Source organism: Rhinatrema bivittatum, chromosome 4 (genome assembly GCF_901001135.1).
Source record: "Rhinatrema bivittatum chromosome 4, aRhiBiv1.1, whole genome shotgun sequence".
Taxonomy (NCBI): Eukaryota; Metazoa; Chordata; class Amphibia; order Gymnophiona; family Rhinatrematidae; genus Rhinatrema; species Rhinatrema bivittatum.
The window spans coordinates 218742624-218770396 of NC_042618.1; the positions used below are offsets into that span (position 1 = coordinate 218742624).

Consider the following 27773-nt stretch of genomic DNA (forward strand, 5'->3'; position numbering starts at 1 on the left):
GTTGTGGGGGTTGGACTTTTTTTTCATGTTGATAGATGGTTGCATTAGTATTATGTAAATGTTTTGATGTTCTGTTGTCTTATACAGGTTAGTTTTAAGCTTCTGATTCTCAGGTGGACAGCCCTGTATGGCTTTGGTCTCTCAGTAATATATAATAGCTCTGACAGCTGCTGTTCCTGTTTACTAGATAAAAATAGCTACTAGGCTTTACATATCCTTTGTTTGGCAGAGTCTTCACCTTTTGTGGCTTGTGTTTTTAAATTAGATGATCTGGATATTTGTAATTCAGCATCATTCTGAAAAAATAATCCTCTGCTGTCTTTGTGCATTTTTTATATTTATTTTTTTGCCATTAAGGTTGCCTGAGAAACACATTCAGATTATCCTCATTGATGAATAAAGCAAATCACTTGTTGTGGTGCATTGCATTTTTAATGGAGAAGTACTAGAAAAGATCTGTTTTTTTTTACTTGAGATATAAGGCTATAGTTTGAACAGACTGGACTAGTTGCTAGATTTGTTTTGTGCAAAAGTAGGACCCAGCTTGCAAGTCAGTTTGCTTGCAGTTTTGAAATAGCACTTCTTTTGGCCACTGTTTGTATTCAGGAAGGAAAATTCAAATCCACAGTAAAATGTGCCAATGAACTTAGTGTTTACAAGATTTGTGTAAGATTCCAAAGCACTTTATTGTTTTAGATGCTTTCTGTGCAAGCCAATTGACTTTTAGATGACGTTTTGTATAGTTCTTTTTGTCCAAAACTTGAATCTGGTCCTGTATGTGAGGAGGTGAAGCAATTCATGTGGAAAGAACTGCACTTTTCTCTGAGAATTGGATTTTTTTTTTTTTACTCTTGAAAATTAAACATTGACTTCCTAGCATCCAGTCAGATGAATCCAGAACAAGTGGATTTATGCTCCCTACCAGCAGATGGAGATGGCACAAACTGACGTCACAGTATATAACCCCTTGTAGCCTGCTAGTATTCTCCATCTCCAGCATTTGGTGAATGTGCATTTCCCCACAGGGGGGTTACTTTGATTTGAAGAAGGGAGAATTAAAGAAGAAAATTACCACCCTGCTCTCCTGCGGTGATACCAAATGGTCCTTCCTCCCCAGTTGAGATTTCCTGAAGTATGTCTGGGCCCAGTAGCTGGTTTTCCAGTGTGGGCTTAGCTACTTGAGCAGCTAAAAGGCAGCAGGTGCTGGAAGCTGAGCGCAACTGTGATGGCAAATGCCCTCTCCCATCACAGCTAGATACTGTCTCTATGCTCAGCCAGGTAAGGCTGAGTGCGGTAAGTTAAAAAAAACAAAAAAAAAAGTACAGAGACTTAGTGGGAGGTTTTACTTGCAGGGCTTCCTCCTCCCTCGGCTCTTCATGCTTGTAGCGCCATTCGTCTCACTGTGTGGGAGGTCGAAGGACAGGAGCAGCTTTTCTAAGCTAGGCCCCGCTCAGAGGCTTTTGCTGTGCGCTGTGGGTGGGCCACAACAGCTTTTCGATGCTTTTATTGAGCTGCCCTCTACAGGCTTGTTGGTTCGGAGTGTGCGTCTTGCTGTTCGCCCAGTTTTTGGGAGCACAGTAAAGCCTTATCCTTTGAGTGCCCACGTTAAGTGCTGCCTAGTAGCCACGTGCTTACATCAGCGCACATCTAGCACTGTGCTTTCCTGTTGGCCACCTGGATGAGCGTGCATAAATATTGTGCACATAACGTTTTGGGCGCATATCCTTGAGTGCATCTAATAAAAAAAAAAAAAAGCTAGATGCACACCCCCAGCAAAGACTCCACGTGTTGTCCACCATAATGACGCCTGTGCCTAAGAAGTCTAAGCACCTTACTCTTTGCACTGTCAGTGCTGTTTGGAGGCTCAGGGTGAATTGTCTTCCTCTGATTTCACTATGCTTGGTTCTTCCCATTGGTAAGGAAGTCTCAAGTGGGACACCTGATTTTGGATCTCCCCTAACTAGTTCCTCAGCTGCGTGTAGCACAGTGATTAGTCCCCAGGTACCTCATGGTCTGGATGCTGCTAACTTATCAGGGGTAGAGCATTTTTTTTCAGGTGTAGTCGTCAGCTCTGTCCCAGGCTCCTAGGGCAGAGGCATAGTTGGGAACCTTGCCTTTTGTTACATGGCGGAGTACCCCTCTGAAGACAACAGCTCTTTTGATTTGGAGATCTGGACGGCTCGGGTGATGATGCTGATCCTGCCTCTTTTGAGGATGGGGAAATTCCCCTTGGATAGGAACCATGTTGCATGTCTTTCATAAAGATGAAAGAACAGCCTTGAATTCCCAGACCTTGACTATGCTTGGTATTCCTGGGGTGGATTCTTCCTCTGAGCTGAAAAGAAATCCTATTTTGGTCTCTTTGCGCAAAGCCTCTTGTTTTTTTTTTCCCCGTGATGGAAGCCATTTATGAATGGATTGATCTTGAGTGGAGTGCCCCAGAGGCTAATTTCAAAGGGTGTCAGATTTTGGAAGGACTTATCCTCTGGATGCAGTGGTAAAAGAGCGTTTTTGTTATCCGAAGGTAGATGCACTTGTGTGTGCAGTCTCCAAGCGGACCACTCTTCCTGAGGGAGGAGTGGCCTTGAAGGATGCTCATGATAGAAAGATTGAGACTATACTTAAGCAGGCATTTGAAGCTGTGGCAATGACCTTGCAGATTGCTTCCTGCTGTTCCTTAGTGGCTCGCTCTTGTTTGTTTCTCTACCATAGTGGCTCCCTACCCTGTCCTGGGGACCCCCCTAAGCCAGTCAGGTTTTCAGGATATCCACAATGAGTATGCATGAGAGAAAATTTGCATGCACTTCCTCCATAACATGCTAATTTTCTCTCATGCATATTCATTGTGGATATCGTGAAAACCGAAGTGGCTGGGGGGTCCCCAGGACAGGGTTGGGAACCACTGCTCTACCAGGAGGTTGATGCTGGGGGTATAGTCCAGATCAGTTGGTGGCCAGGCATCACTTATGGTAGAGAAGTTAGTTGGCCGATGCAACCTCCAAGGCTAATCTTACTGAGTTGCCTATTAACGGCTCACTCTTGTTTGGTAGCGAATTGGAAAAGATGGCCAGTAAGTACGGCGATCTCCAGTTCCTCGTTTGCTGGATGATAAGAGACTGGCACAGCGCTCCCTTGTCATGAGCGGTCATGCTAGAGGTTCCAGGTGCTTCTGGCCCTATAGCAGAGTGATCTTCAGAGGACTTGGCCCTTCGGTAGGTCTGTCATTTTGTTCCCAACAGCCCAGAAGAGGCGCAGGTTCGGATAGTGGACCCTCCTGACCCACCCAATGAAGGTTTTCCAACCTACCCCCAGGAACAGGATATAGGGGATCACTTCTCTCTTACCAGAGGTGGATCAAGGTCACATCGGATGAGTGGGTCCTGAAGGTGATACGAGCAGGATATGCACTGGAGTTCCGCAGTATTCCTCGGGACGTGTTCATGGTCTCTCCCTGCCACTCCCCGCAGAAGCAGCAGATGGTGGAGGATACATTGGCAAGGTTCCTTAGGCTGAGAGCTATGGTCCCAGTGCCCATGTCAAGAAAATATGGGGCGATACTCCATTTATTTTGTTGTGCCAAAGAAGGACTCCTCCTTTTGTCCCTTCCTGGACCTCAAGGGCTTCAGTTGTCATCTGAGAGTGATGCATTTTCACATGGAAACATTGCACTCTGTGATCATGGAAGTACAGTGGGGGAATTTCTTCACATTCCCATTTGCCTGGAACATCATTCCTGTGGTTCGCAGTTTTGGGACACCACTTTGTTTCAGGCCCTTTGGTCTGGCCACCACTCCCAGCACCTTTTCCAAGGTAATGGTGGTAGTTGTGGCAGCATTGAAAGAGGATGGAATACCAGTACACCCATAATGGGACAACTGGCTGATTCTTGCCAAGCCGCTGGAAGAGAGCTGCTTGGTGACTCACAAGGTGTTTTGCTGGATGGTGAACTCAGCTGGATGGTGAACCTAGTCAAGAATAGCCTTCAGCCTACTCAGTTGCTGGAATACCTTGGAATTTGGTTTGATGTGCAGCAAGGTGTTTCTGCTAGAGGCTAGGATTTGGAAGTTGCTAGCCCAGATCCGCCATTTGTCAACTTTGTGCCTTGGCTTAATAGCAGTGACCCTGGAAGTGGTACAGTGGGAGATGACACATAAGGGTCCTCCTCAGCACTCCCTGCTGTCTCAGGACCAATCAATTTGGCTCCACCTGCTGATGGAGGTCTCCTCCCAGCTGCAGGCAGGTCATCTGCGGAAGGGTATCTCCCTATCCCCACTGGACTGGCTGGTACTGACCATAGATGCGAGTCTCCTTGGTTGGGGTGCTCACTGTCAGGAGCTGACAGTACAAAGCTGTTGGAATGCAGAGGAGTCGCTCTTGACATATCAATTGCCTGGAAGCCAGAGCAATCCGGTTGGCATGTTTCCAGTTCAGCGACAGATTGCAGGGTCGTTTGGTTCACAATGTCTGGCAATGCTATGACTGTGTCTTACATCAATCGGCAGGGAGATACCAAGAGACAACAAGTGTCACAGGAAATAGATGAACTTATGGAAAGGGCCGATGTGCATCTCCAGCTGATCTTGGCCTCACACATCGTAGGCAAAGAACACATAAGAGCAGGCTTTCTCAGCAGGAAGTCTGGACCCAGGAGTTGGCATTCTCACATGAGGCGTTTCAGTTGATTCAGGATTGCTGAGGTCTTTCAATCTTAGACCTGTTTGAGATCTTGCGTAATGCAAAGGTTCTGCACTTCTTCAGTCACAGAAGAGATCTGAAGACCTTAGTGATCAATTCCCTAGTGCAGGAGTGGCTGGAAGACTAGTTGCTCTATGCTTTTCCTCCATGGCCCATGTTAGGCAGATTGATTTGAAGGATCGAGCGCAACGGAGGGATGGTGCTCTTGATTGCTCCAGATTGGTCCAGGAGACAGTGGTATGCAGATCTGCAGAAGCTCCTGGTGTACTCACTCTTCGACTTTCAGCATGTAAGGGACCTGTTCTTCATGAAGATCCGAATCGATTTTGTCCCTTGAAAGGGCTTGCTTCCTGAAACTTGGCTATTCCCTAGCAGTTATTTTCACCTTACTAAGAGCAAGAAAGTTCTCCACTTCCTTGGCCTAAATGCGGGTCTGGAGAGTGTTTTGAGGCCTGGTGTGAAGTTAGAGGTACTCTTCCTTCCTTCCTTAGTCAGGATTCCGCTCATCTTGGAATTTTTGCAGGATGGCTTCCATAAAGACTTTGCGCTCAATTCCTTGAAGATAACAGGTACTGGCGCGCTCCTGTGTTTAGGGGTCAGGAAAACAGTGGATCCTTGTCATCTCATCCTGTTGTGGCCTGTTTTCTGAGAGGCGTAAATACTTTGGCCTCCCTTGCAGTTTGCGGTCCCCTTATGGAGTCTTAATTTGGTATTGGACTTCTTGGCAGGCCCTATGTTTAGACCACTGTATACTCTCTCCTTGCAGTTGTTGACCTTGAAGACTGTAATGCTGGTGGTAATTTGTTCTGCACGTAGGGTTTCTGAACTGCAGGCTGTCTTGCTAGAAACCATTTCTCCAGGTGACTCCAGGGGCAGTGATGTTGCGCACTGTTCACTCCTTTTTACTGAAGGTGGTCACTGAGTTTCACTTGAATCAGTCCACCTCCCTGCTGTCCTTACAGAGCAAGATGTAGAGGAGTATCATTTGTTGCAGGATGTCAGGAGGCGTATTTTCAGCTAGCTCAAGGTTACTGAACCCTTGCAAAAGTCACTGTCTGTGTGTCCTTCACAGCAGTACTACACAGGGAGAGCCAGCCTCGCAGGCTACAATAGCTTGCTGCATTAAGGAGGCAGTTGTGGCTGCATGTGTGAATGCCAGGAAGCAGTTACCTAGTCAGGTTAGGGCTTATTCCACTAGGGCTCAGGCAGTGTCATGGGCAGAAGTTAGATTCTCTCTCATTGACAGTTGCCAAAGTGTGACGTGGTCCTCCTTACACACCTTTTCCAGGTATTATTGTCTGGATGTGCAGGCCCAGGACGACGTGGCCTTTGCATGTGCTGTTTTGACTAGACTGTGTGCAGCTTCCCGCCCTATGAGGGAGTAACTTGGGTATATCCCACTTGTTCTGGATTCATTTGACAGGACACTAAGAAATGAGAAGTTACTACTTAACTGATAATTTCCTTTTCTTTAGGACAACCAGATGAATCCAACTTCCCTCCCTTGCTGCCAAATGATTGTATTATAATCCTCCTGTGTAGTTAAAAGAATTACTGGTAAGTGTTAGTCCTCTCCCTAGATCAGCATTATTACATTCTTGTGTTTCCTGTTGGCTGAGTATTGAAATGGTTGTGTTTTTTAATCAAGTTTTTTTTTTTTTTTGTTTTTTTTTTTGCTAGTCTGTCCACAGTTGCTTTTGAAGAGAATACTGGCAGGGGGTTATATACTGTGATGTCAGTTTGCTCCGTCTCCATCTGCTGGTAGGATAGCATAAACCCACTTGTTTTGGATTCATCTGACTGTCCAGGTAAGTAGTAATTTCTCATTCATAGTCTTCTCTGGTTCAGTCCTGTTATTGTATGGTAAAATTTATCACTGGCTATATCATTTAGGTATAAAAAAGGTAGGGGCCTGCATCAATTTGATACTTCTGACATGATTTCATACTGAAATAAACTCTTGTAATCTGTTCTTCAGGAGGAAGAGCTCAAGAAGGCTATTTTGGTGGTGTTTGCTAACAAACAGGATATGGAACAAGCCATGACTCCCACAGAAGTAGCAAATTCACTGGGCCTGCCATGTCTGAAGGACAGAAAATGGCAGATTTTCAAAACATCTGCAACCAAAGGCACTGGGCTTGATGATGCAATGGAATGGTAAGTACTAGTTTAAAAAAAAAAAAAAAAGGCAAAATAGTTGCTTGTTGGAAATATTTGAATAAAGGTATGAAAATATTTGTATTAGGGCACCAACCACCATGAAAGTAAGTTACAAAAAGGAAAGCAAGATATTTAAAAAAAAAAAAAAATATATATATATATATATATATACATAAAAATTAGGCAAGCAACTTCATAGGATACATTCCAGCATAGTCACACAGTAATATTTAAGGATAACCTTAGACAACACAGGAAGCATTAAAAAAATATATTGCTGTTTGGAAATTGTGGAATTGGCACTGAAATTAATCTGGCTTCCATAATTTGATTAAAACCGTTGGCCTGTTTCCTTTATTTATTTATTTAAAGGCTTTTATATACCGGAGTTCATGTACTAGTACATACCACTTCGGTATGTACTAGTAATGAATATACCTTTAATGAATATAGATTAGATGACACAACCCAACAGCTTGGATATAGCCTTGGGGTAATTCCCAAAAGGATTTATGTGCCTAAAAGTATATATTTTCGAAAGTGCATTTAAGCGTATGAATGCTTTCCAAAATTACCTCCTTTATATGCAAGGAATAATGAAGCAAACTGGGATGGTTCCCACCCTTTTTTTCTGTCATCTTTCTGTCTATCTCTATATATAATTGTCCCACCTGGTCTGCACACTTGTCTTCCTTTCTGGTTCCCTATGACTGCGTAGATGAGCTATATAAACTGCCATACTTGAAACAATCAAAACAAAAGCACACCCTCTGGTTTAGAAATGAGACAAAAACTATTGCATGGTATGCCTTTTAAGGCTTCCTAAACCAGATGTAAATTTATGACATGATTAAAAAGAGAAAAATGTATTTCAATACTTGGGCCATCATAGCAACAAACACTTACTTTGCTGACCAGAGAGCTTCCAAGAAGTTTGTTGCTCAGATGTTTGCTATGATAGATAGTAATTTCCCCTTTTTTAGATTTTTTTTAACCTCTATTACACTTAAAGCAATACCATGTCTTACCTAGTGTATCAGCCCTGTCCCTCACACTGCTCTATACAGTATCTATTCCAATCATCTTTAAATTGTTACAGTATTGGTCTCTACCTTCTCTGGTAAGCAGTGTTGTCTTTGGTTCTTATAATTCCTATATCTACTCAACACCCAGGCCTCCCTCCCATGTAATTTAATGCAATACCTCCTTCTTTACGAATGTAAAATCCTGCCCCCTCTCCTTTAGATATGCTGAATATTCCCAAAAGTATGTGTTGTCCTCTTCTGCTAATTAATGGAAACATCTTTTTACACAGGTTGGTGGAATCCTTGAAAAGTAGGCAGTAAAGACCAGTACAACACAACAGTATTGAGAATGAAGATGAAGTCCTGCATCCCTTCACTGAGATAACTACACCACTCTGTGCATACTGTACTGGTAGAGACTGGCATAGGTGAAGAATCTTGGTTTGTCAAAATTTCAGCCATTCTATTTTGTTTAAATAGGGATATGCCTGAAAAACTAAATACACCCATTGACTGTGCACTTGGCCTATGTATGATAGCTTGAAATACTCCATTGTTCTTTGCTCTCCTTTCTTTTTGGTTGTGTACTGATTGTTCATTTGTATTTATTTGGAATTTCATTTTTGTAATTGAAAACAGATCTTTTTTATGAATGCAGCTGTTGGTTTGGAAATAGATTGGTTGTTTAATGTCTCCATTCAGGTTGCATCTTTATTTGTAATTATACACTAATAAAACATTTTTAGGTGACTGGTAAAACTAGCGTTCTGCATTTTTATTTTTGTGCGGATTATGAAAACCCCTGTATTAAGAAATCAGAGGCTAGTGAGCAGAACTGTGCATTTATTCTAGGAGGGAAGCTAGAGATCCCTAAGGCAGGGAGGAGCTGATTGAAAGATGTGGAAGAGGCAAGAGACCATCATTTGAAGCTACTTGAAAAGAGTGTACTGAATTTCTAAGACATCAGATTGATGTTAGGAGCAACATATTTGGCATTTTCAGTTTAACAAGAAATGGGGAAAGCTTAATGGACATAGGGAATATTTCAGGATATAATGATTTCTAGAAGCACTGCTTTAGATTAATTTGCTGTTGACAGCAAAAGTAGCAGAATGATGAGTGTCTCTTTAGTTTTATAAACCAAGTGTGTTGCCCAGAATTTATTTTGGCCGTTTGGTTTCATTGTGAAGAGCTGGTAATTTGCCATTCTCATGCTGTAATGTTAGGGGAATTTTAGAACACAGTAACTTCACATTTTTCTCATGGTCTGTATGTGGCTATATGGCAACTCAGTGCAGTGTTCAGTATTGAGTGCCCAGCTTGGGAAACTGTTGAAACCTTAAGGCTAAGGTCGTAAAGATTCCTAGTCTAAGCTTTATGGTATTTATTATTAGAGCAAAGCCAGAGCCGATTACAGAAAATAAACAGAATAGTTTAAATTCTGAAAAGTATAGTTAATTCCTAAGTAATACATTACAACAAATTGATACTGTAACTACAGTTATCTGACAAATTCAATGTACATTCCTTCTTTTCTCTTCTCCCTAAAGTGCATTAGGGATTAAAATTTAAATCTGGAGCAGCTTTCATTATCAAGCTACATTCTAAAAAAAACAAACTGGCTATTGTGTTAACTATTTGGAGCAGGTAATAACCAGCTAATTCTAATCACTGATCAACAAGTGTCTAATCTTCTGTGTGTTATGTTAATTAATCACAGGAAATTTACTCAAAAGTGAGCCGCCTTTTATAGAATTTGCCAGCTTTCTTTCTGATTTATAGAGAAAACACATTGGTTTCAATCTCCTAATTACAGGTGGCAGAAAATATGGGAGAAACAAGGAAATTCCTTTGTCAAAACAAAAGCGATGAAGTGAATTTTGATGTTGACAAAATGTGACATCATACACAAAAACCTGCTTGCTTCCTGCTTCTGGAATATGCAAAATCTGACCATCAAAACTAGGGCCTTTATCGTTAATTTTTTTTAGAAATCTTCCCTGTTGCTGTAGCTAGAATAAATTCTGAAGAGCTCCAATTTAGATACAGATGAAATCAGGAGGGGAGGAAGGATGGAGAGGAAGTGAGAATTTTTCAGAGTTTGTTGGTGCTGCTAGTAGCAGTGTTGGGCAGTGAAAGTGCAGGAAAACACAAAACCTAAAAGCATCAAGTCAGCCAGGCTTTAGGGTGGAGCAAAAACATGAAAATCAGGAGTGTCCCTTTAATCATAAACTTCAGTATTTTCCTTTTTTAAACTTTAAGTGCAGGATGTGTTTACTTTATAGCAAACAAAATGAAAGAGAAAAAAGTTTTGTTTTTTTAAACATTGTCGATGTATATGTCCTCCCCAGTGCTGTTGTAGGGTTAATGCTTTTCTGTTTTTAAATAAGAAATACAAATGGAATGAAACATCCTGTCTGCATCTCTACATGCAGAAGACTAAGTAACCCCTGTTGCTATTTGTTATGCCATTGACTTGGCAGGAGATGAATGGTTTTGTTAGGCAATTTTATGTCTTGAATGAGAGACCTGAGGTGCAAAAACCAAAGCGTGATGATGCTTTAGCAGCATCTAACAGTAATTTGCTTTTGGAATGATTAGCATTGTGCTAGTAATAATGGTGAAATGGTGGAGAATTTAGTAAATACACACTGTCTTCCATGCAATTTGAGGAAAAAAAGGTCAGTGATCAGAATGCAGCTTATTAGGACTATGAGGTCCTTCATACTATTTGTGTATCTTCTGAAAAGAGTGATGAAAAAAAATTGGTTCTTACCTGCTAATTTTCTTTCCTTGAATCGGACAGATCAGTCCAGACCATTTGGGTTTTTCTCCCTTACCAGCAGATGAAAACAAAAGAAAAGCTTTACTATACTGCTGGTACATAAGACAATGTGCCAATTGAAGGCACGCACTATAATCTATAACCAAGCTAAGAAAAAAACATTAAACCCTTATCTTAAACGAGGGGAAAAATAAACTATTGGTAACTAAATCCAACTGGAGACCCCCCTCCAACAAGAGGAATTTGTTCATCCATACAAAACAATCAGCTGACATATACAAATAAGTGTTCTGCAGAAATTCAGGGTGGCATTCTGGACTAGTCTGTGCGATTCAAGGAAAGAAAATTAGCAGGTAAGAACTAATTTTTCCTTCTTTAATGATCCCCAGACCAGTCCAGACAATTGGGATGCACCAAATCTTCCCTAAACTAGGCGGGAACCCAAAAGACCTGCTCACAACATACTTTTACCAAACACAGCTGTGGCTGAAGCATGAACATTCAGCCTTTGTTTAGTAAAAGTATGTAAGACCAAGTTGCTACCTTGCAGATCTTCTGCGGCAAAACAGACATTCAGCCCAAAATGCAGCCTGCACCCTAATGGAATGAGACCAAAGCCCCTTGCAAATGTAGGCAAAGGCAGTCACAGAGCCATATCTATTGCTGGTCCAAAATTATGGAACTCACTACCAGAACACCTGAGCTCTCAAAGCAAATTTAAATCCTTCAAAAAAGAGCTCAAAACATGCTTATTCATCACGCAAGGATGGCATTAGCTAACAGCACCCGACAAATCCAATACATACCTTCGTCGGGTATGCAATATCTAGCATAAATCTAGAACTAGGTACGTTTTAAAATAGACTGGTAGAATAAATAAAACACATTGATCCCTACCCAGATTATATCCCCCCTGCTACCTGATATATGTAACGGACTTACCTTGGTAATGTTTAATGGTGAATATAGCTTTCAATCATAAGGAGGAGCTGATGTTAGTTTTTAGCTTTTTTCCTCAGATCAGATACTGTTATATGTAATGTTTGGTGTTCAATTGCAATAAGGAGTACTCGTGTTTTCACTTTTTTTCTGAGTTCACATACTGTTCTATGTAAACTGGAGTGAAGGCAGCTAGCTAAACCTCGGTATAAAAAAAAAAAGCCTTAAATAAATAAAATAAAAATAATCCATCTGGCAACAGGTGCCTGTGCCTTGTTGGGAGATTCAATTTGCAAATGTAGTTTGTGACCCTCAGTAGCGCCCCATGCACATCCAAAACATGAAGTGCTGTGGCATGAGCAAAAGAAGATTCCAACTTCCTAAAAGGAGGCAATTCCACAATTCTTAAATGAAAAGAAAATTACCTTCAGTAAAAAGTTGGTTCTTTCTAATGTGAAAACTGAGGGAAAGGATCCCTCATGACAAAGCCTGTAGCTCCAAAATACCTCACTGAACAAAGTTTTCAAAAAGTCTTTAAGGTAAGGTTCTTCAAAGATGCCCTTCTCAATGATTCTGAAAGAGGCTTACACAATGTTGTCACAACCAAATTAAGATTTTATGGTGGAACAAAAAAACACACTTTGAAATGTCTGTATGCCAATGCCAGAAGTCTAAAAAGTAAGATGGGAGAGTTAGAGTGTATAGCAGCAAATGATGAGATAGACATAATTGGCATCCCAGAGACTTGGTGGAAGGAGGATAACCAATGGGACAGTGCTATTTCAGGGTAAGAACATGCCATACTGGGTCAGACCAAGGATCCATCAAGCCCAGCATCCTGTTTCCAACAGTGGCCAATCCAGGCCATAAGAACCTGGCAAGTACCCAAAAACTAAGTCTATTCCATGTTACCATTGCTAGTAATAGCAGTGGCTATTTTCTAAGTCAACTCAATTAATAGCAGGTAATGGACTTCTCCTCCAAGAACTTATCCAATCCTTTTTTAAACACAGCTATACTAACTGCACTATCCACATCCTCTGGCAACAAATTCCAGAGTTTAATTGTGCATTGAGTGAAAAAGAACTTTCTCCGATTAGTTTTAAATGTGCCACACGCTAACTTCATGGAGTGCCCCCTAGTCTATTATCCGAAAGAGTAAAAAACCGATTCACATCTACCTGTTCTAGACCTCTCATGATTTTAAACACCTCTATCATATCCCCCCTCAGCTGTCTTCTCCACTCTGAAAAGTCCTTACCGCTTTAGTCTTTCCTCATAGGGGAGCTGTTCCATTCCCCTTATTTTGGTAGCCCTTCTCTGTACCTGCTCCATTGCAATTATATCTTTTTTGGGATTCGGCGACCAGAAATGTACACAGTATTCAAGGTGCGGTCTCACCATGGAGCGATACAGAGGCTTCTAAAAAATTAAGAAGTCTTGGGATAGGAGACGATGTCCTTTCGTGGATTACAAACTGGTTAAAAGACAGGAAATGGAGTAGGATTAAATGGTCAATTTTTTTCAGTGGAAAAGGGTAAACAGTGGAGTGCCTCAGGGATCTGTATTTGGACCAGTGCTTTTCAATATATATATAAATAATCTGGAAAGGAATACGACGAGTGAGGTTATCAAATTTGCAGACGATACAAAATTATTCAGAGTAGTTAAATCACAAGCAGACTGTGACATTACAGGAGGACCTTGCAAGACTGGAAGATTGGGCATCTAAATGGCAGATGAAATTTAATGTGGACAAGTGCAAGATGTTGCATACAGGGAAAAATAACCCTTGCTGTAGTTACACGATGTTAGGTTCCATATTAGGAGCTACTACCCAGGAAAAAGATCTAGGCATCATAGTGGACAATACTTTAAAATCATCGACTCAGGGTGCTGCAGCAGTCAAAAAAGTAAATGTTAGGAATTATTAGGAAGGGAATGGTTAATAAAATGGAAAATGTCATAATGCCTCTATATCACTCCAAGGTGAGACTGCACCTTGAATTCTGTGTACAATTCTGTTCACCGCATCTCAAAAAAGATATAGTTGCGATGGAGAAGGTATAGAGAAGGGCAACCAAAATGATAAAGGGGATGGAACAGCTCCCTTATGAGGACAGGGCTGTTCAGCTTGGAGAAGAGATGGCTGAGGGAGGGATATGATAGAGGTCTTTAAGATCATGAGAAGTCTTAAATGAGTAGATGTGAATCAGTTATTTACACTTTTGAATAATAGAAACACTATGGGGCATTCCATGAAGTTAGCAAGTAGCACATTTAAGACTAATCGGAGAAAATCCTTTTTTACTCAACGCACAATAAAGCTCTGGAGTTTGTTGCCAGAGGATGTGGTTAGTGCAGTTTAGTGTAGCTGGGTTCAAAAAAGGTTTGAATAAGTTCTTGGAGGAGAAGTCTATTAACCACTATTAATCAAATTTACTTAGGGAATAGCCACTGCTATTAATTGCATCAGTAGCATAGGATCTTCTTAGTGTTTGGGTAATTTCCAGGTTCTTGTGGCCTGGTTTGGCCTCTGTTGGAAATAGGATGCTGGGCTTGATGTACCCTTGGTTTTATGTTAACTCCTTGAGTATAGTATTTATGCTCAAGGGAGCATAAATTTTATTATTTTATATACCGACATTCGATCTCAATTGAGATATCACACCGGTATTTTTCTATCCCCAGAGGGCTTACAATCTAAGTTTTTGTACCTGAGGCAATGGAGTAAAGTGGGTAAAGTGACTTGCCCAAGGTCACAAGGAGCGACAGCTGGACTCTAACCCTGGTCTCCTGGTTCATAGTCCACTGCTCTAACCACTAGGCTATTCCTCCTCCCTTGAGAAATACTATGCTCCCTTGAGAAATCTCACTTGATTTGGGTGTGAGGCCAGTGAAGTCTAATGCACATTCTCTCTGTAACAGGCTAATGCTGCAACTTGAACCTTAAGAGAGCTCAGGGCCAAACCTTTCTGTAATCTCTTCCGCAGCAAGGAAAGGATCCATGGAACTGAAACCTAAAGCAGAGCAATCCCCGGCCTCCTGAAACCAGGACTCTTGACACCTTCCAAACCTGCTCAAATGCCAGAGAAGTCGAGGGTTTTCTAGCTTGTAGCAAGGTTGTGATGATTGTACCCCTTAACACAACTGTTTCTGAAAAGCCAGGCTGAGAGACACAAGTGATTCACTTGTCCAAGAAAACTGGTCCCTGACATAGCAGTCTGGGAATATGACTGAGCCTTAAGGGACCCTCTACCTTGAGATTTATCAAGACTGCAAACCAGAGTCACCTGGGCCATTCAGGAGCTAGCAGAATAAACCATGCCTCTGACACTTTTATATGTGCGTGGCTACCCTGCGAATCAAAGGCCAAGAATGAAACACACAGAGCAGGATCACTGAAGACCATGGTTGGGAAAGTGCAGAGGCCTTCCAGCCCCTCCTCCTTTCTTTATCTGAAGAATTGTGGAGTCTTGGCATTCAGGCTGGTTGCCATCAAATCCAACTGGGGACCCCCCCTCCAAGCAGTTTCTATGAGCACCACCACTTCCTGCTTCAACTCCCACTCCAGGGTAGAGTGACTGCTCAGAAAATATGTTTACACATTCTCCACCCTGGCTACATGAGACGCTGACAAGACCCTCAGATGTCTTTCTGTCCACAAGAATATCATCCCAGGCTCTTGGTGCACCCTCTTCCCCCCGGTCTGATATATCCTACTGCCATGGCATTACTGGGTGGGACTTTCACTGTCTTGTTTTGGAGTAACAGAAGGAAGAACAACACTTTCCTTATTGCTTTTGTTTCTAATTAATTGATGGACCACAGGCCCTGTGCTGTGTGTCCCTGACAAATGGCTCCCTAGTCCTTCAGACTGGTATCTATTGTCAATATGACTCAATCTGGAATTTCCAACTTCACTTATTTTGGAGGAAAGACTATATGGCTTCCTCAGAGATGGGTAACCTGACCTTGAATCCTCTGACTGGGCACTCCATCACAATAGAAGGACTCTCTGTAATGTTCTCATCTAAGCAAATGCTCAAGTAACCAGGTCTATCCTAGACACCATGGAATCCAGGCCCTGAAGATAATCCCAGCCCATGTGATTCCTCAGGGCAACAAGTGATGATCTGTCCCTGCAGTTTCAGAATCCTGTCTGCTGTAAGGAACAGCTTGTCTACACTTGTCTCGAAATACATCCCCAGATATTCCAAACTCTGTGATGGAGTTAGCTTGCTCGTGGAAAAATGTATGACCTTCCCCCAAGCTCTGCAACACTTTGTGAACAGACTGTTGGCAAATGGCCCTCAAATTTGCTCAAATAAGCCAGTCATCCAAATAGAGAGGCACCAGAATACCTTCTTTGTGCATGATCGCAGCCCTGCCACTACCACCACCATCATCTTGGAAAATGTGTGGGGTGCTATTGCCAGCTCAAATGGAAATATCTGAAATTGAAAATGGCTCCCTCCTCCCGAGCAGCGCAACTCTGAGAAATCGCTAAGAATCTCTTCAAACAGGGATATAAAGATAGGCTTCCAACAGATCTAAGAACACCAGAAACTCCTTTTCTGACCCCCACGATCATGGAACTCAGTTTTCAGCCAACAGTGAGGCACCCATAAGGATGCGTTTTACCTTTTTGAGGTCCAGAATGAGCTGATTAGTGCCCTCCTTTTTTGGCACTACAAAGTAAATTGAATAACTGCCCCAACCTCTCTTCTTTGAGACAAGAATTACCACACTCACCAGAAGTTGGCAATCCAACATGGATAAAACTGTGGCTTTTTTACCTTTTTGAAGCACACAGGCAGACCATGAAGGCTTCAACCAACAGATGAGCAAATTCTAAAGCATAGCCATTCCTTATGACTGAAATCGGCCCACTGATCCATTGTTATCTTGGTCTACTCTTTGTAAAACTGGGCCATTCATCCTATACGCACATACAGTGAACCAACTGAATCTCATTGCACCTCTAAGACCTCCTGAGCTGGAGCCTGAGCTCTCATGAGAGGTCTTACAGCCCCTCCCCCAAAAGGATTGTAATTTGCTTGGATACTGCCATTGTGAAGTGGACTCTTTTGCTAGATGGTAAGGCCAGGCCTTACTGAATTCTGCTTCCTGAGGAAGGACTTCTGGTCCCACCTTGGACCTATCTTCCAACATCTTATGAGACTTCAAGTTTCCAAACAGTTTAACCATCTGTTCCAAATGTTCTTTCTTTGAAAGGAAGATTTGGACCACACATTCCCAGTTGTGGAGTGAGAGAAGGTGTCTGACAGAGAATGCAGAAACCATATTTGTAGTAGGTCCATGAAGTAAATCATCCAGTGTGTCTGCGATAAAGGCCAGCCCAGTTTCCAAGTGTTCTGCTTCCTTTTGTGAGAATATCTGCGACTGGATTCTGTTGTACCCAACGTAAACAGGCTTGGGCCATGAAACTACTACAGAGACTGATACTTCAAACATTATCTTGAGCTGAATCACCATTTCCTGATTTTGGGAATCATCAAGAGCTACATGACCACTATCCCAGTGGAGGGTTTTCTTTGTAACTGCCAATACTAAGACATCTACTCATGGCAGCTGGAAGTTCCAATGCATCCTCCAGCAGGGGCTAAAACCTTGGCATTGTCTTGCTCATTTTCAAATTGGAATCCCATTGTTTAAACACAAGGGCCTTGATTGTCCTATGGAAGGGAAAAGCCTTGAAGACCGTGAAGCCCCTCCAAGACGGGATCCTCCCCTTCGTGCTCAGACTTAGCTGTAGCCTCCTTTAGGCCTAGTTCTGCTAGCACCTGTGAAATCAGAGGATAACTTTCCTTTCCTAAAGAGATGCACCACCTTAGGGGTATCCCCTTCTATTACTGGGATTTATTACTTCTTGTTATCATCCCCTAGGCAGTCATCCATGTCCCCTACTGAAACCCCCAGGTCAAAATTCAAATCCTTCTACAGTTTCTTCCTCTTTGGATGGGATGGAACCACAGTGACGACCTGAGAAGTCCTCCTTTGTGGAAAGCCCTTTCGCAACACCTGCTTTCTTAGCTTAGTCTGCTGGTAGGAGAGAAAAACCCAATTGTCTGGACTAGTCTAGAGAATAAGGAAGGTTTGGTTTCCTCAAACCACTTGAAAGAAGCACCATATACAAAGAAGGATAACCAGAGGTAATCAGAAATGCACTTGAATTGAGGGCCTCTGTCCTTGCAGCTCAATGGCTTATACAAGCTCCGTTCCACCAGAGAAAGCTACCTTTCTATAAAAAAACCCCCCAAAAAACAAACCCTCCTTTCAATTTGTATGAAAACTTGCTGCTTGTTTATAAAGATATTTTAATCTATTGCTAACTCGCATTATGCAAGTTTTATGCTTAACTTAATTTGCACAAGCTTTTGTACAAATTATTTCTCTTGTTTCTAATCTTAAATCAGTCATTTTTTACACTAAAGTCAATAAATAGATCAGACACTAATGTACAAATTCTTCATCAGCGCATTTAATTAGAAAAGCGCAGTGGTAGTACATAAAACTGTACATTTTAGGGTACATTCCAATAAGCTGCATTACATCAAATGCTCAGAATAGACTAAGATAAAATCACTCTCTGAAGTATAGCATCATACCTCCTCTCCAAATTCAGTATATACAAGTATTGTGTTAAGTCCATTGAGCTCTGCATAGCAGAACTTCATTCCACCATTGCTAAATCTTTAAGCACATGGCTTCTGGATTTCTTGGCCTTGTAACCTGGGCGCAGAAACTCAATTTTTCTTTTCTTAGCTTCAATTTTATTCTTATGTTTCTTTAACTTCTTTTTGGCAGCTATATCAGGATTGGCAACAGCCTACATAAAAATAAAGCAGAAAAATATGCATACATGAAGCAGTCAATTTTATTAGTTTTCTCTCGTTGAGGAGGAAGATGGGGGAGTGGAGCTCTTAAATTAATTTTAGATTCAGCTTTGATCCAGATTTAAGCAACCAAACGTGATTGCTGTTTATAAGATCACAACCACTGCAGGGGTGGAGGTTTTTTTTATCTAGCCAAGTACCATAATACTACCCCACCCCCAAACAATTAAAAAAAAATCCATGTAACCTCATTCTTAAGTCAAAAATGAACAGTGAGATATTTTTAACTACCCAATATAGAGGAGCACAAGGAAGATTACAAAAACTAATTTGGATAAGGAATGAGATTGCACTATTACTATGATTATTTTATGTTTAGGCTGAAGGCGTTTATTTTACTCTTTCAGAATTTTGAGTCAATAAGTATATAAAACAACACATGCTCATGTGACTCATGATATGATTCCACAAAGAGTGTTCATAGCCATGGTGAGAGGGAATTGTAGGAGATAACCTATGACTGGATTTTAGAGCCCATGATACAGGGTTCTGGAAGCAGGGCTGGCGCAACCAGTAGGCGGGACTAGGCATTTGCCTAGGGCAATAGCAGCGTCAGTGGGCGGGGCACTGCTGGGATAGGCAAGAGTGCCATTTCAAAATGTGAAAGGAAGGGTGACAGCACTTGCAGAACACAAATATAATACCACTGTCAGAGGGGCACTTTCAACTTGGGGTGGGTTTGGGGGTGCGGTGTTACATTGGTCTACCTAGGGCGCAACAGACCCTTGCACCAGTCCTGTCTGGAAGAAGCCCTGTAGCATGGCTCCCAGCCGCAGCACAGTTGCTGCAATGAGCAGACTAGGAAGAGTGAGAATGGAGGGCTCAGTTAAAATAGGGGAAACATTCTAGAGCAATTGCGAAGAAAGAATTCTGATTCTATGAGCCTAACACTGGTTCTAGGTGAAGAACTCCCCCTTTTTCATAATTTCTTTTAAGGAACAACTGTGGTGTCGAGTTCTAATGGTCATATAGGCCCTGGAGAAAACTGGAATCTTTGCAGGTTTATATCTATTTAAAAGAACCAACGAAAAATGTAATACATGAACTTTTGAGATCTCATTGGTCCCCTTCTCCCATCTATTCTATCTTGTTTGTTGGTCCTTTACAAAAGGTACCATAGTTTATGAAGACCCCAGGAACAAGTGAGGCTATGTATGGATGAACACAATATAAGGTGATAAAATAAATCTTGCCTGTAGTGCTTTTTGTTTTTTCCTAGTGGCCCTCTTTTGATTGGCTTGCTTCTGCACCACAGCGAATGCCAAGGAAAAACTCTCCAGACCCACGGAATTCTTCAGAAGGTCTATAATCTCCTGAGAGAGGTTCTTCAGTGTGGGATCTAACCAAAGATAAAACAAAAACAGTCATCTTTCAAAAAAAAAATGTGATCTGATTTGTTTCAAAAACTCATACAAGGATGAAAGCTTTGTTAAAGAAATGATCCTAGATAATAGGTTCTACCCAAAATAAGATTCTTACATTAAAAAATGCTTCAAGTGATAATATATTATCTTGTGTAAAATGGATAAGCATGCATAAATTAATTTACTGACCAGGAAAGGAAAATTGGTTCTTACCTGCTAATTTTTGTTCCTGTAGTACCACAGATCAGTCCAGACTCCTGGGGGTTTTGCCTCCCCTCCAGCAGATGGAGACAGAGAAGTTTTAACAGACTCTGCCTTATATCCTAAGGGGCCAGTATTACTCAGTATCAAAGCAGAATGGTTCAAAACCAAACTAACTATATACAAATAACACTTTATCTGAACTGGCTCACTAACCCAAATGGGAACAGATCCCGTTGAACACTGAACAAAAATGATCTGGAGACCCAAATAAACAAATGCTTAATGAGCGGACTCTCCGTTGCCTCTGTGATTACAATGGGCGGGACTCCAGGCATCTGGACTGATCCGTGGTACTACAGGAACGAAAATTAGGAGGTAAGAACCAATTTTCCTTTCCCTGTACGTACCTAGATCAGTCCAGACGCCTGGGATGTACCAGAGCTTTCTTACCTGGGGTGGGACCCGGAGAGGCCTGCTCAGAGCACACCTTCTCCAAACCCCCAGAACCCGGGGCCTGGACATCCAGTCTGTAATGCCTCGCAAAGGTGTGTAAAGATTTCCACGTAGCCGCCCTGCAAATCTCTTACAGTGAGACTTGTTGGCACTCCGCCCAAGACGCTGCCTGCAAACGGGTAGAATGGGTATGAAGTCCAACTGGTAGGGGGTCTACCACGCAACAAATACGCTGAACTTATAGCCTCCTTCAGCCAGCGGGCTATTGTAGTCTTAGAAGCCATAATACCTTGTTTTGGACCACTCCACAGAACAAAAAGATGGTCAGACAGCGGAAACTATTTGTAACCTCCAGATAATGCAGTAATGCCCTGCGAACATCTAGCTTCTTTAAGTCTCTGGAAAAGGGATCCAACCGGTCCACTTCTGGAAAAGACGGGAGCTCCACAGATTAATTCAAATGAAAAGAGGAAACCACCTTTGGAAGAAAGGAAGGAACCGTCCGTAAGGAGACTCCAGAATCAGAAATTCTTAAGAAAGGCTCTCTGCAGGATAACACCTGAAGCTCTGACACCCTACAAGCAGATGAAATAGCCACCAGAAAGATCACCTTTAACGTGAGATCTTTCAACGTCACCCTTTTTAGAGGCTCAAAGGGCGCAGCTCACAGAGCTGTGAGAACCAAATTGAGGCTCCAAGAAGGACAAGGGAGTCTGACCAGGGTAGGAACCACCTTGTGTTCCATGCACCAAGATTCAAAGACTCTCCTCACCCGGACATAAGCCAGGGAAGTAGATGGCTTACGGGATCTCAAAAGCATAGCCACTACCGCATCAGAATAACCTTTATTCTTCAGACGCTGCCTCTCAAAAGCCATGCCGCTAGACAAAAGCGATTCACCTCTTCCAAACAGACGGGTGCTTGATGTAGAAGGGCCGGGAAATCCCAAAACTGCAGGGGCCCCACCATTGTTAGATTGATCAGATCTGCAAACCGTGGACGTCTCAGCCACTCTGGAGCTACAAGGATCACCTCCGCCGGGTGGAGTTCTATTCGCTTGATCACTTTGCCGATCAGAGGCCAAGGCAGAAACACGTACAGCAAGACGTTTGTCGGCCAGGGAAGAATCAAGGCATCCACTCCTGTCTCCCTGCAGAGACTGAAGAAGCACGGGGCTTTGGCATCAGATCCATTCTGGGTGTGCCCCACGTGTCGCATAGGAGCTGAAAAGCCTCGTCGGCCAACTCCCACTCCCCAGGATCGAGACGATGACGACAGAAGGTCTGCGTGAACGTTGTCGATGCTGGCTATATGAGACACTGCAATGCTGACCAGATGCTGTTCCGCCCAGCTTATCAACCGTCGAGCTTCTACCGCCACTGGTTGGCATTTTGTCCCGCCTTGGCGACTGATATAAGCCACGTGGTCGCATTGTCGGACAGCACCCTGACAGACTTTCCCTGCAGGAGTGGAAGGAAAGCTTCTAACGATTGATCGACAACCGAGATTCTTCCTGGGACCATTGACCCTGCACGATTTCCCCAGACAATCCGCTCCCCAGCCGGAGAGGCTGGCATCTGTGGTAACCACTGTCCACTCGGGCATTACCAAGGGAACTCTGCGGGTTAAGTTGTCCGTAAGGAGCCACCAATTGAGACTGGACCTTGCAGAATCTGTAAGAGGAATGGGCAAATGAAACTGCTTGGAGACTGGGTTCCATCGGGAAAGCAAAGCAGATTGTAAAGGCCGCATATGGCACTAACTCCAGAGTGGAAGTCATCGATCCTAGGACCCGCAAGTAATCCTGTACTTTTGGAGGATGCTTGAACAATAAGTCTCGAACCTGACCCTGCAGCTTGCCAATGCGGTCTATGGTAAGGAAAACTCTCCCCTGGGAGGGTACCAGATGACTCTTGGCAAGGTTGACTACCCAACCGAGCGATCTCAATAGCTGAAGAGCTCTGTGGATCGCCGAATGGCAAAGCAATTCCGATTTCGCTCGAATCAGCCAGTTGTCCAGGTATGGACGTACCAAGAATCCCTTCCTCCGGAGTTGCGCTGCTACTGGGCACGGTGGCAAGCCCGAAAGGCAGAGCTCAAAAATGATAATGATATCTCAGGATGAAAAACCTTAGGAACTTCTGGTGGGTGGCCCAGATGCCGATGTGTAAATATGCCTCAGTTAGATCCAGTGATGCTAGAAACTCTCCCTTTCGTACTGAGGCAATGACGGACCTGTTATGCTTCACTCCTCAAGAAGGGCGGACTTAGCAATCTGTTATCGATCACCCCGCCAGGAGGGCGGAATTAGCAATCTTTTGTGACTAGACTCCGCCAGGAGGGAGGAGCTAGCAGTCTGTTGTCAATCACCCCGTCAGGAGGCGCAATTATCAATCTGTTAGAGTGTCTGCTAGGGGTTAACAGTCTGTTATAGGTTAGGACTGCTGCATAGCAATCTGTAGTAGAAGCTGCTATGGAGATGCTCCCCAGAGAGGAGAGGTCAGCAACCATCTAAGATCTATTCTTCCAGAGAGGAGGAAATAATATCTGTTATGGATCTCCGCACAGAGTGGCAACCTGATATACGAGAGTTCCCCTGAAGGGAGGTGCTGGCCCTCTGTATGGTTCCTGCTAAGAAGTAGCAATTGGTTATGATACAGTTCCTGAGGAAGAAGATGTTAGCAACAGTTGAGGGTAGACTGCAAGGTAGCAGTTTGTTGTACTCAGCTCTTGAAGTGTGAGAGATGAGCACTCTAATGTAGAATGGTGAATCCTTGGGTTGATGGCAGAATACAGCGCCCTCGAGGATATCAAGAGAGGGACCACCAACTAGGCTGGAGTATGGAGACAGACACAGATAGTTCTTTATTAGACAGGTAGTAGAACCATCAGAGGTGGCAGTAGTGAGTTGATGTGCCCAGCAGGGCTGAAGTCCCTCAGATCCTGGAACTGCTGAGCTGTAGAGAGAGACTCATAGATAGTGAGTAGACAGGGTATGCTGGATACATAACCAGAAGTAGATGATACACTCTCATAGATATTAATAAAGATCAGTAGCTGGAGAGAGTTAGGCCCTCAAGGAGCGAGTACCTGGTTCCAGGAACAGCTCTGAGAGAGCGATGGTAACTCACAGTTAATTATCTCTGTAATGGTTTCTAGGCAAACTGTAATAAGAACTCACAATATCTGTATATTTATTTATTTTATTTATTTAGAATTTTTATATACCGGCAATCATGAAAACATATCTTGCTGGTTTACATAAAACAGGAGTGCATTATATACATAAAAACTAGAACTGTGGTGATCGAAGGTACAGTTACATTTAACAAGGGTAGCCTAACTTGGAGAAGGAAGAAGATAGGAGAGAATAGAAATGGTTAAATAATATACAATTTAAGTATAGTATACAAAATAAATGTTATATACAAGAGGCATGGTGTTTTAGGAAATAACTTCTGAAATAGAAGGGAGTCTTCGGAAGGTTTTAGGAACACAGGCCCTCGAGGAGCGAGTACCGGTTCCTATCTGTAATAACTCACGATCTCCGTACCTGCGATAGCGTCTTAGACAGAAGAGAATCTTCAGAGTTCTAGGAACATGGGCCCTTGAGGAGCAAGTACCAGTTCCTATATGCAACTGGAAAAGAAACTCACAATGTTCATGTCTGCGATCGCTTCCAGGCAGTAGGGAGTCTTCTGAGCGTTCAGGGACGTAGGCCCTCGAGCAGCGAGTACCGGATCCCGTCTAGCAATCTGAAAACAAGAGGAGAGAGCGTGGCCCCCGAGGAGCAGGTACCCCTGGTATGTTAGAAGAGGCAGAGCAGTGGAGAATGAAGCAGGTCGAGATGATCCCCGCAATCAATCCCTTGCTAACTCGATTCGTAAGCGTAAGCAAAGACCTTTTATGTTGGAAGTGGATGACGTCACTACGGGGGGGAATCCCCCGAGGTTTGCGCCCTTGCTGGTACAAACTTCGGAGCGCGCGCGCTCTACGTCATCAGGAACATGGCAGATCCGCAGCGTCAGGCCAGCCTGGGGACTCCGGGAGAAATGGCGAGGAGAAGCCGCGGCAGCAACTGTCCATCAGACCCGAAGGGAGTCGCCTCAGAGGTAGAGAGGGTGGAGCGAGGGCAAGAACAGGCATGACTGCAACAGGACCTCAGGGTCTCCATGCGGAAGCGAGGCACCCGAAGGCATCTGTTGACCTGTTTTAAATCTAGAATGGGCCGGAAGGTACCCTCTTTCTTGGGTACCACGAAGTAAATGGAATAGCGGCCTATTCTCCGTTCCACAGGAGGAACTGGCGTAATGGTGCCGAGCTCGAGAAGGCTCTGTAATGTGTCTTGCACTGCCTTTCGTTTCTCCTTGTAAGTGCACGGGGAGACCAGAAACCGGTCCCGAAGGCGATGTGCAAAATCTAAAGCGTAACCTTGTCTTATCACGGTGAGAACCCACTGGTCCGACGTCAATTTGGCCTATTCCTTGTAAAAGAGCGACAGTCTGCCCCCCACGACCGGTACCGAGGAATGGACCGGCGGAATTTCATTGTGGAGACTTAACTCCAGGAGCAGACTGGGGGTTACTGGATCTACCAAAGCATCGGCCTTGAAAGGACTGAGACCATGACTGCTGTCTGTTCGAATTTTGCCTAAAGGAGGAGCCAGTAGACCGGGGCGTTAGAAATCTTTGATTCCCACGGAAGAGAGCCCGAGTAGAAAAAGAGCCCCTCGACTTGGGCCTATCCTCTGGCAAACGATGAACCTTATTCTCTCCCAGGGATTGAATCATGTCCTCCAGGTCCTTTCCAAAAAGCAACTTGCCCTTAAAAGGCAACAAACCCAGTTGCGCTTTGGAAGAAACATCTGCAGACCAATTCCATAACCACAGACGTCTGCGTGCAGAGACAGCCGACACCATGGACCTGGCCGAAGTTCTCAACAGATTGTAAAGAGCATCCGCACTATAAGTGACTGCAGCTTCCAGGCAACGGGCCTGGAGAGCTTCCCCTTCCGAAAGATCGGTGTTGGCCTGCAGCTGTTGCACCCAGCTGTTGCACCCAGCGAAGGTCAGCTTGCAAAGAAAAACTGCTGCACATGGCCGCTCGCACTCCCAGTGCCGAGACTTCAAATATTTTCTTGAGCTGAAGCTCCAAATTTCTATCCTGCAGGTCCTTGAGGGCTGTCGCTCCCGTGACCGGGATGGTGGTCTTTTTGGTGACTGCTGACATCGCCACATCCACCTTGGAAACTCAAAGAAGGTCTAAAGCTTCATCGGCAGAGGATATAGCTTATCCCATAGCTTTACTAACCGTCAACCCCAGGTCAGGGGTGTCCCATTCTCTGAACAGCAAGTCAATTACGGAGAAATGAAAAGGAAAAGCAGTGGTCGGACCCCGCAGGTCCAACAACACCGGATTCATAGCCCCTATTCTAGATTCCTGTGGCGGCCCTTCAATGCCTAACTCCCCTAGAATTGCGGGGATAAGCGGACCCAGCTTATCCTTTCTAAACAGGCGGACCACCTTCGGGTCATCTCTTTCAACAATATGGGAGCCGCGACCTGACTCCTGCTGTTGATCTGCATCTACATACACCCCCAGCGGGGGCTTGGATTGCAGGCCCTGATCATCTGGGTCAGAAACTTGCGCGGAAGAATCTGTATCTGTATGGGGCACCACGGACCTTAACTGGCACTTCATCTTTGAAGACCCTGCGCTCCCCTTAAGTTTGGACCGCTTCCGTGGATTCGACCGTGGTACCAATAAAGAAGTTTTCCCTGCAGCCTGCTTTTTCCCTGACTTCCTGGCCTTAAAGGTCTTATGAAGCAGTAAAATAAACTCCGAGGAGGAGGAGAGTGAAGCCCCCTCAGGGCTGTCCTCCGTCGCAGGCGAGGCATGCCCCATTGGTTCGCCCCCCGGGGGCCCTTTGTTGAGGGGAAAGAGAAGGCGAGAGAATCCACTCCCCCACCACAGTTTGCGTCGCTGCCCTAAACATGTTCAAAATGGCTTCCGTTTCCGAGCTCAGCGGAAATAGATCAGGAGAAGGGGGCCGCAGTCCATTAACCTCCGTCGGAGCTTTGCATGCGCTGTGCCTGCCATCCCTGGGCACAGCGAAGATTCCCTCCCCACTGGGGAGACAAGAGGAACAGAGGCCGTCCTGAGACAGGCGTGCGTGGCATCATGAGAGAACTAAAAATAAACCGGAGCAGTGAAAAAACGGTGGCGAAGTGATCTGTTCCGGCAGCGACGGAAGGAAAAGCCTGAGCGCTGAAAAGCAAGATGTTCACATTTTTATTTTTATTTTTTTTTTTAAGAAAACAATTTCCCTGGCAGTCTTCCAAGGGTCCTGGTTCTCCTGGGGTGAGTGAGCCGAGTTCCCCGGTATCATACCCAGAGCTGCTTGAAAGTGGCAACAGGGCCCTCGACCCTTAGCCGCAGCTGCCTCAAGCACCAGGGGGGATGGTCCCCTCAGGACCTAATAATCCCCTGGGAGGCTGAAGAAATCTTCCTTGTCCCTTTGCTTTTTTTTTTTAAACCTAAGTAGAATTTAAAGAAACAAACTCCCTAACTTTGTCTTTTTTTTTTTTACACTAAGTAATCAGTACAGACTAGGTTTTGCACCTCCACCATCTGTTGGAGACAGAGAAATACTGACAGACTGTAGGTGGAACCTTAGGATATAGGGCAGAGTCTGATAAAACTTCTCTGTCTCCATCTGCTGGAGGGGAGGCAAAACCCCCAGGAGTCTGGACTGATCCGGGTATGTACAGGGAAAGCCAGATTAAGTCAAATGTCTTGGTTTCGGTTTGGCTTGGAGGCAGAGGGAGATGAAGTGACTTGCTCAGTCACACAGAGGTGTACCAAGAGTCTTGAATTCATGGCCTGAATTATAGTCCAGTACTCTAACCACTAAGATCTTCTTCCTCTTCCACCTACAGTGGTGCTTTTGTTGGGAGTTGTGTGCACATTCTTTTACTGGTTTTCATCAACTGGAATGTGAAGCTAGACAACTTTAATAAAACCACTCTTATCTGATTATTCTGTCTGAATTTCATGTTGGTTGAGTAATTGATTGGAAGAGACTGCTATTATGAGACCCAGGAATGGGAATGTTACAATTTGCAATGAAGCTCAAGGATTTTAGTCAAACTGCCACGGACTTGGGTCCCTGTCAAGACTAACATCTTTAATGATTGATGTTTACACTATGACTAGTTCCATACATTCT

The 27773-nt window shown here is 43.8% G+C and overlaps 2 protein-coding genes across 2 annotated transcripts in view; one reads left to right on the forward strand and one right to left on the reverse strand.

The window, feature by feature from the left end:
- Window positions 1-8638, forward strand: part of ARL1 (ADP ribosylation factor like GTPase 1) — a 38385-nt gene extending 29747 nt beyond the window's left edge. Inside the window, exons 5-6 of the mRNA XM_029599718.1 lie at window positions 6674-6852; window positions 8171-8638. Coding sequence (XP_029455578.1) covers window positions 6674-6852; window positions 8171-8201 — 210 coding nt within the window. The 3' untranslated portion in view covers window positions 8202-8638. The remainder of the gene's footprint in view (window positions 1-6673; window positions 6853-8170) is intronic.
- Window positions 8639-18087: 9449 nt separating this feature from the next.
- Window positions 18088-27773, reverse strand: part of UTP20 (UTP20 small subunit processome component) — a 399297-nt gene continuing 389611 nt past the window's right edge. The window contains exons 61-62 of the mRNA XM_029599719.1: window positions 19718-19863; window positions 18088-18457 (exon numbers count right to left, since the gene is read on the reverse strand). Coding sequence (XP_029455579.1) covers window positions 18302-18457; window positions 19718-19863 — 302 coding nt within the window. The 3' untranslated portion in view covers window positions 18088-18301. The remainder of the gene's footprint in view (window positions 18458-19717; window positions 19864-27773) is intronic.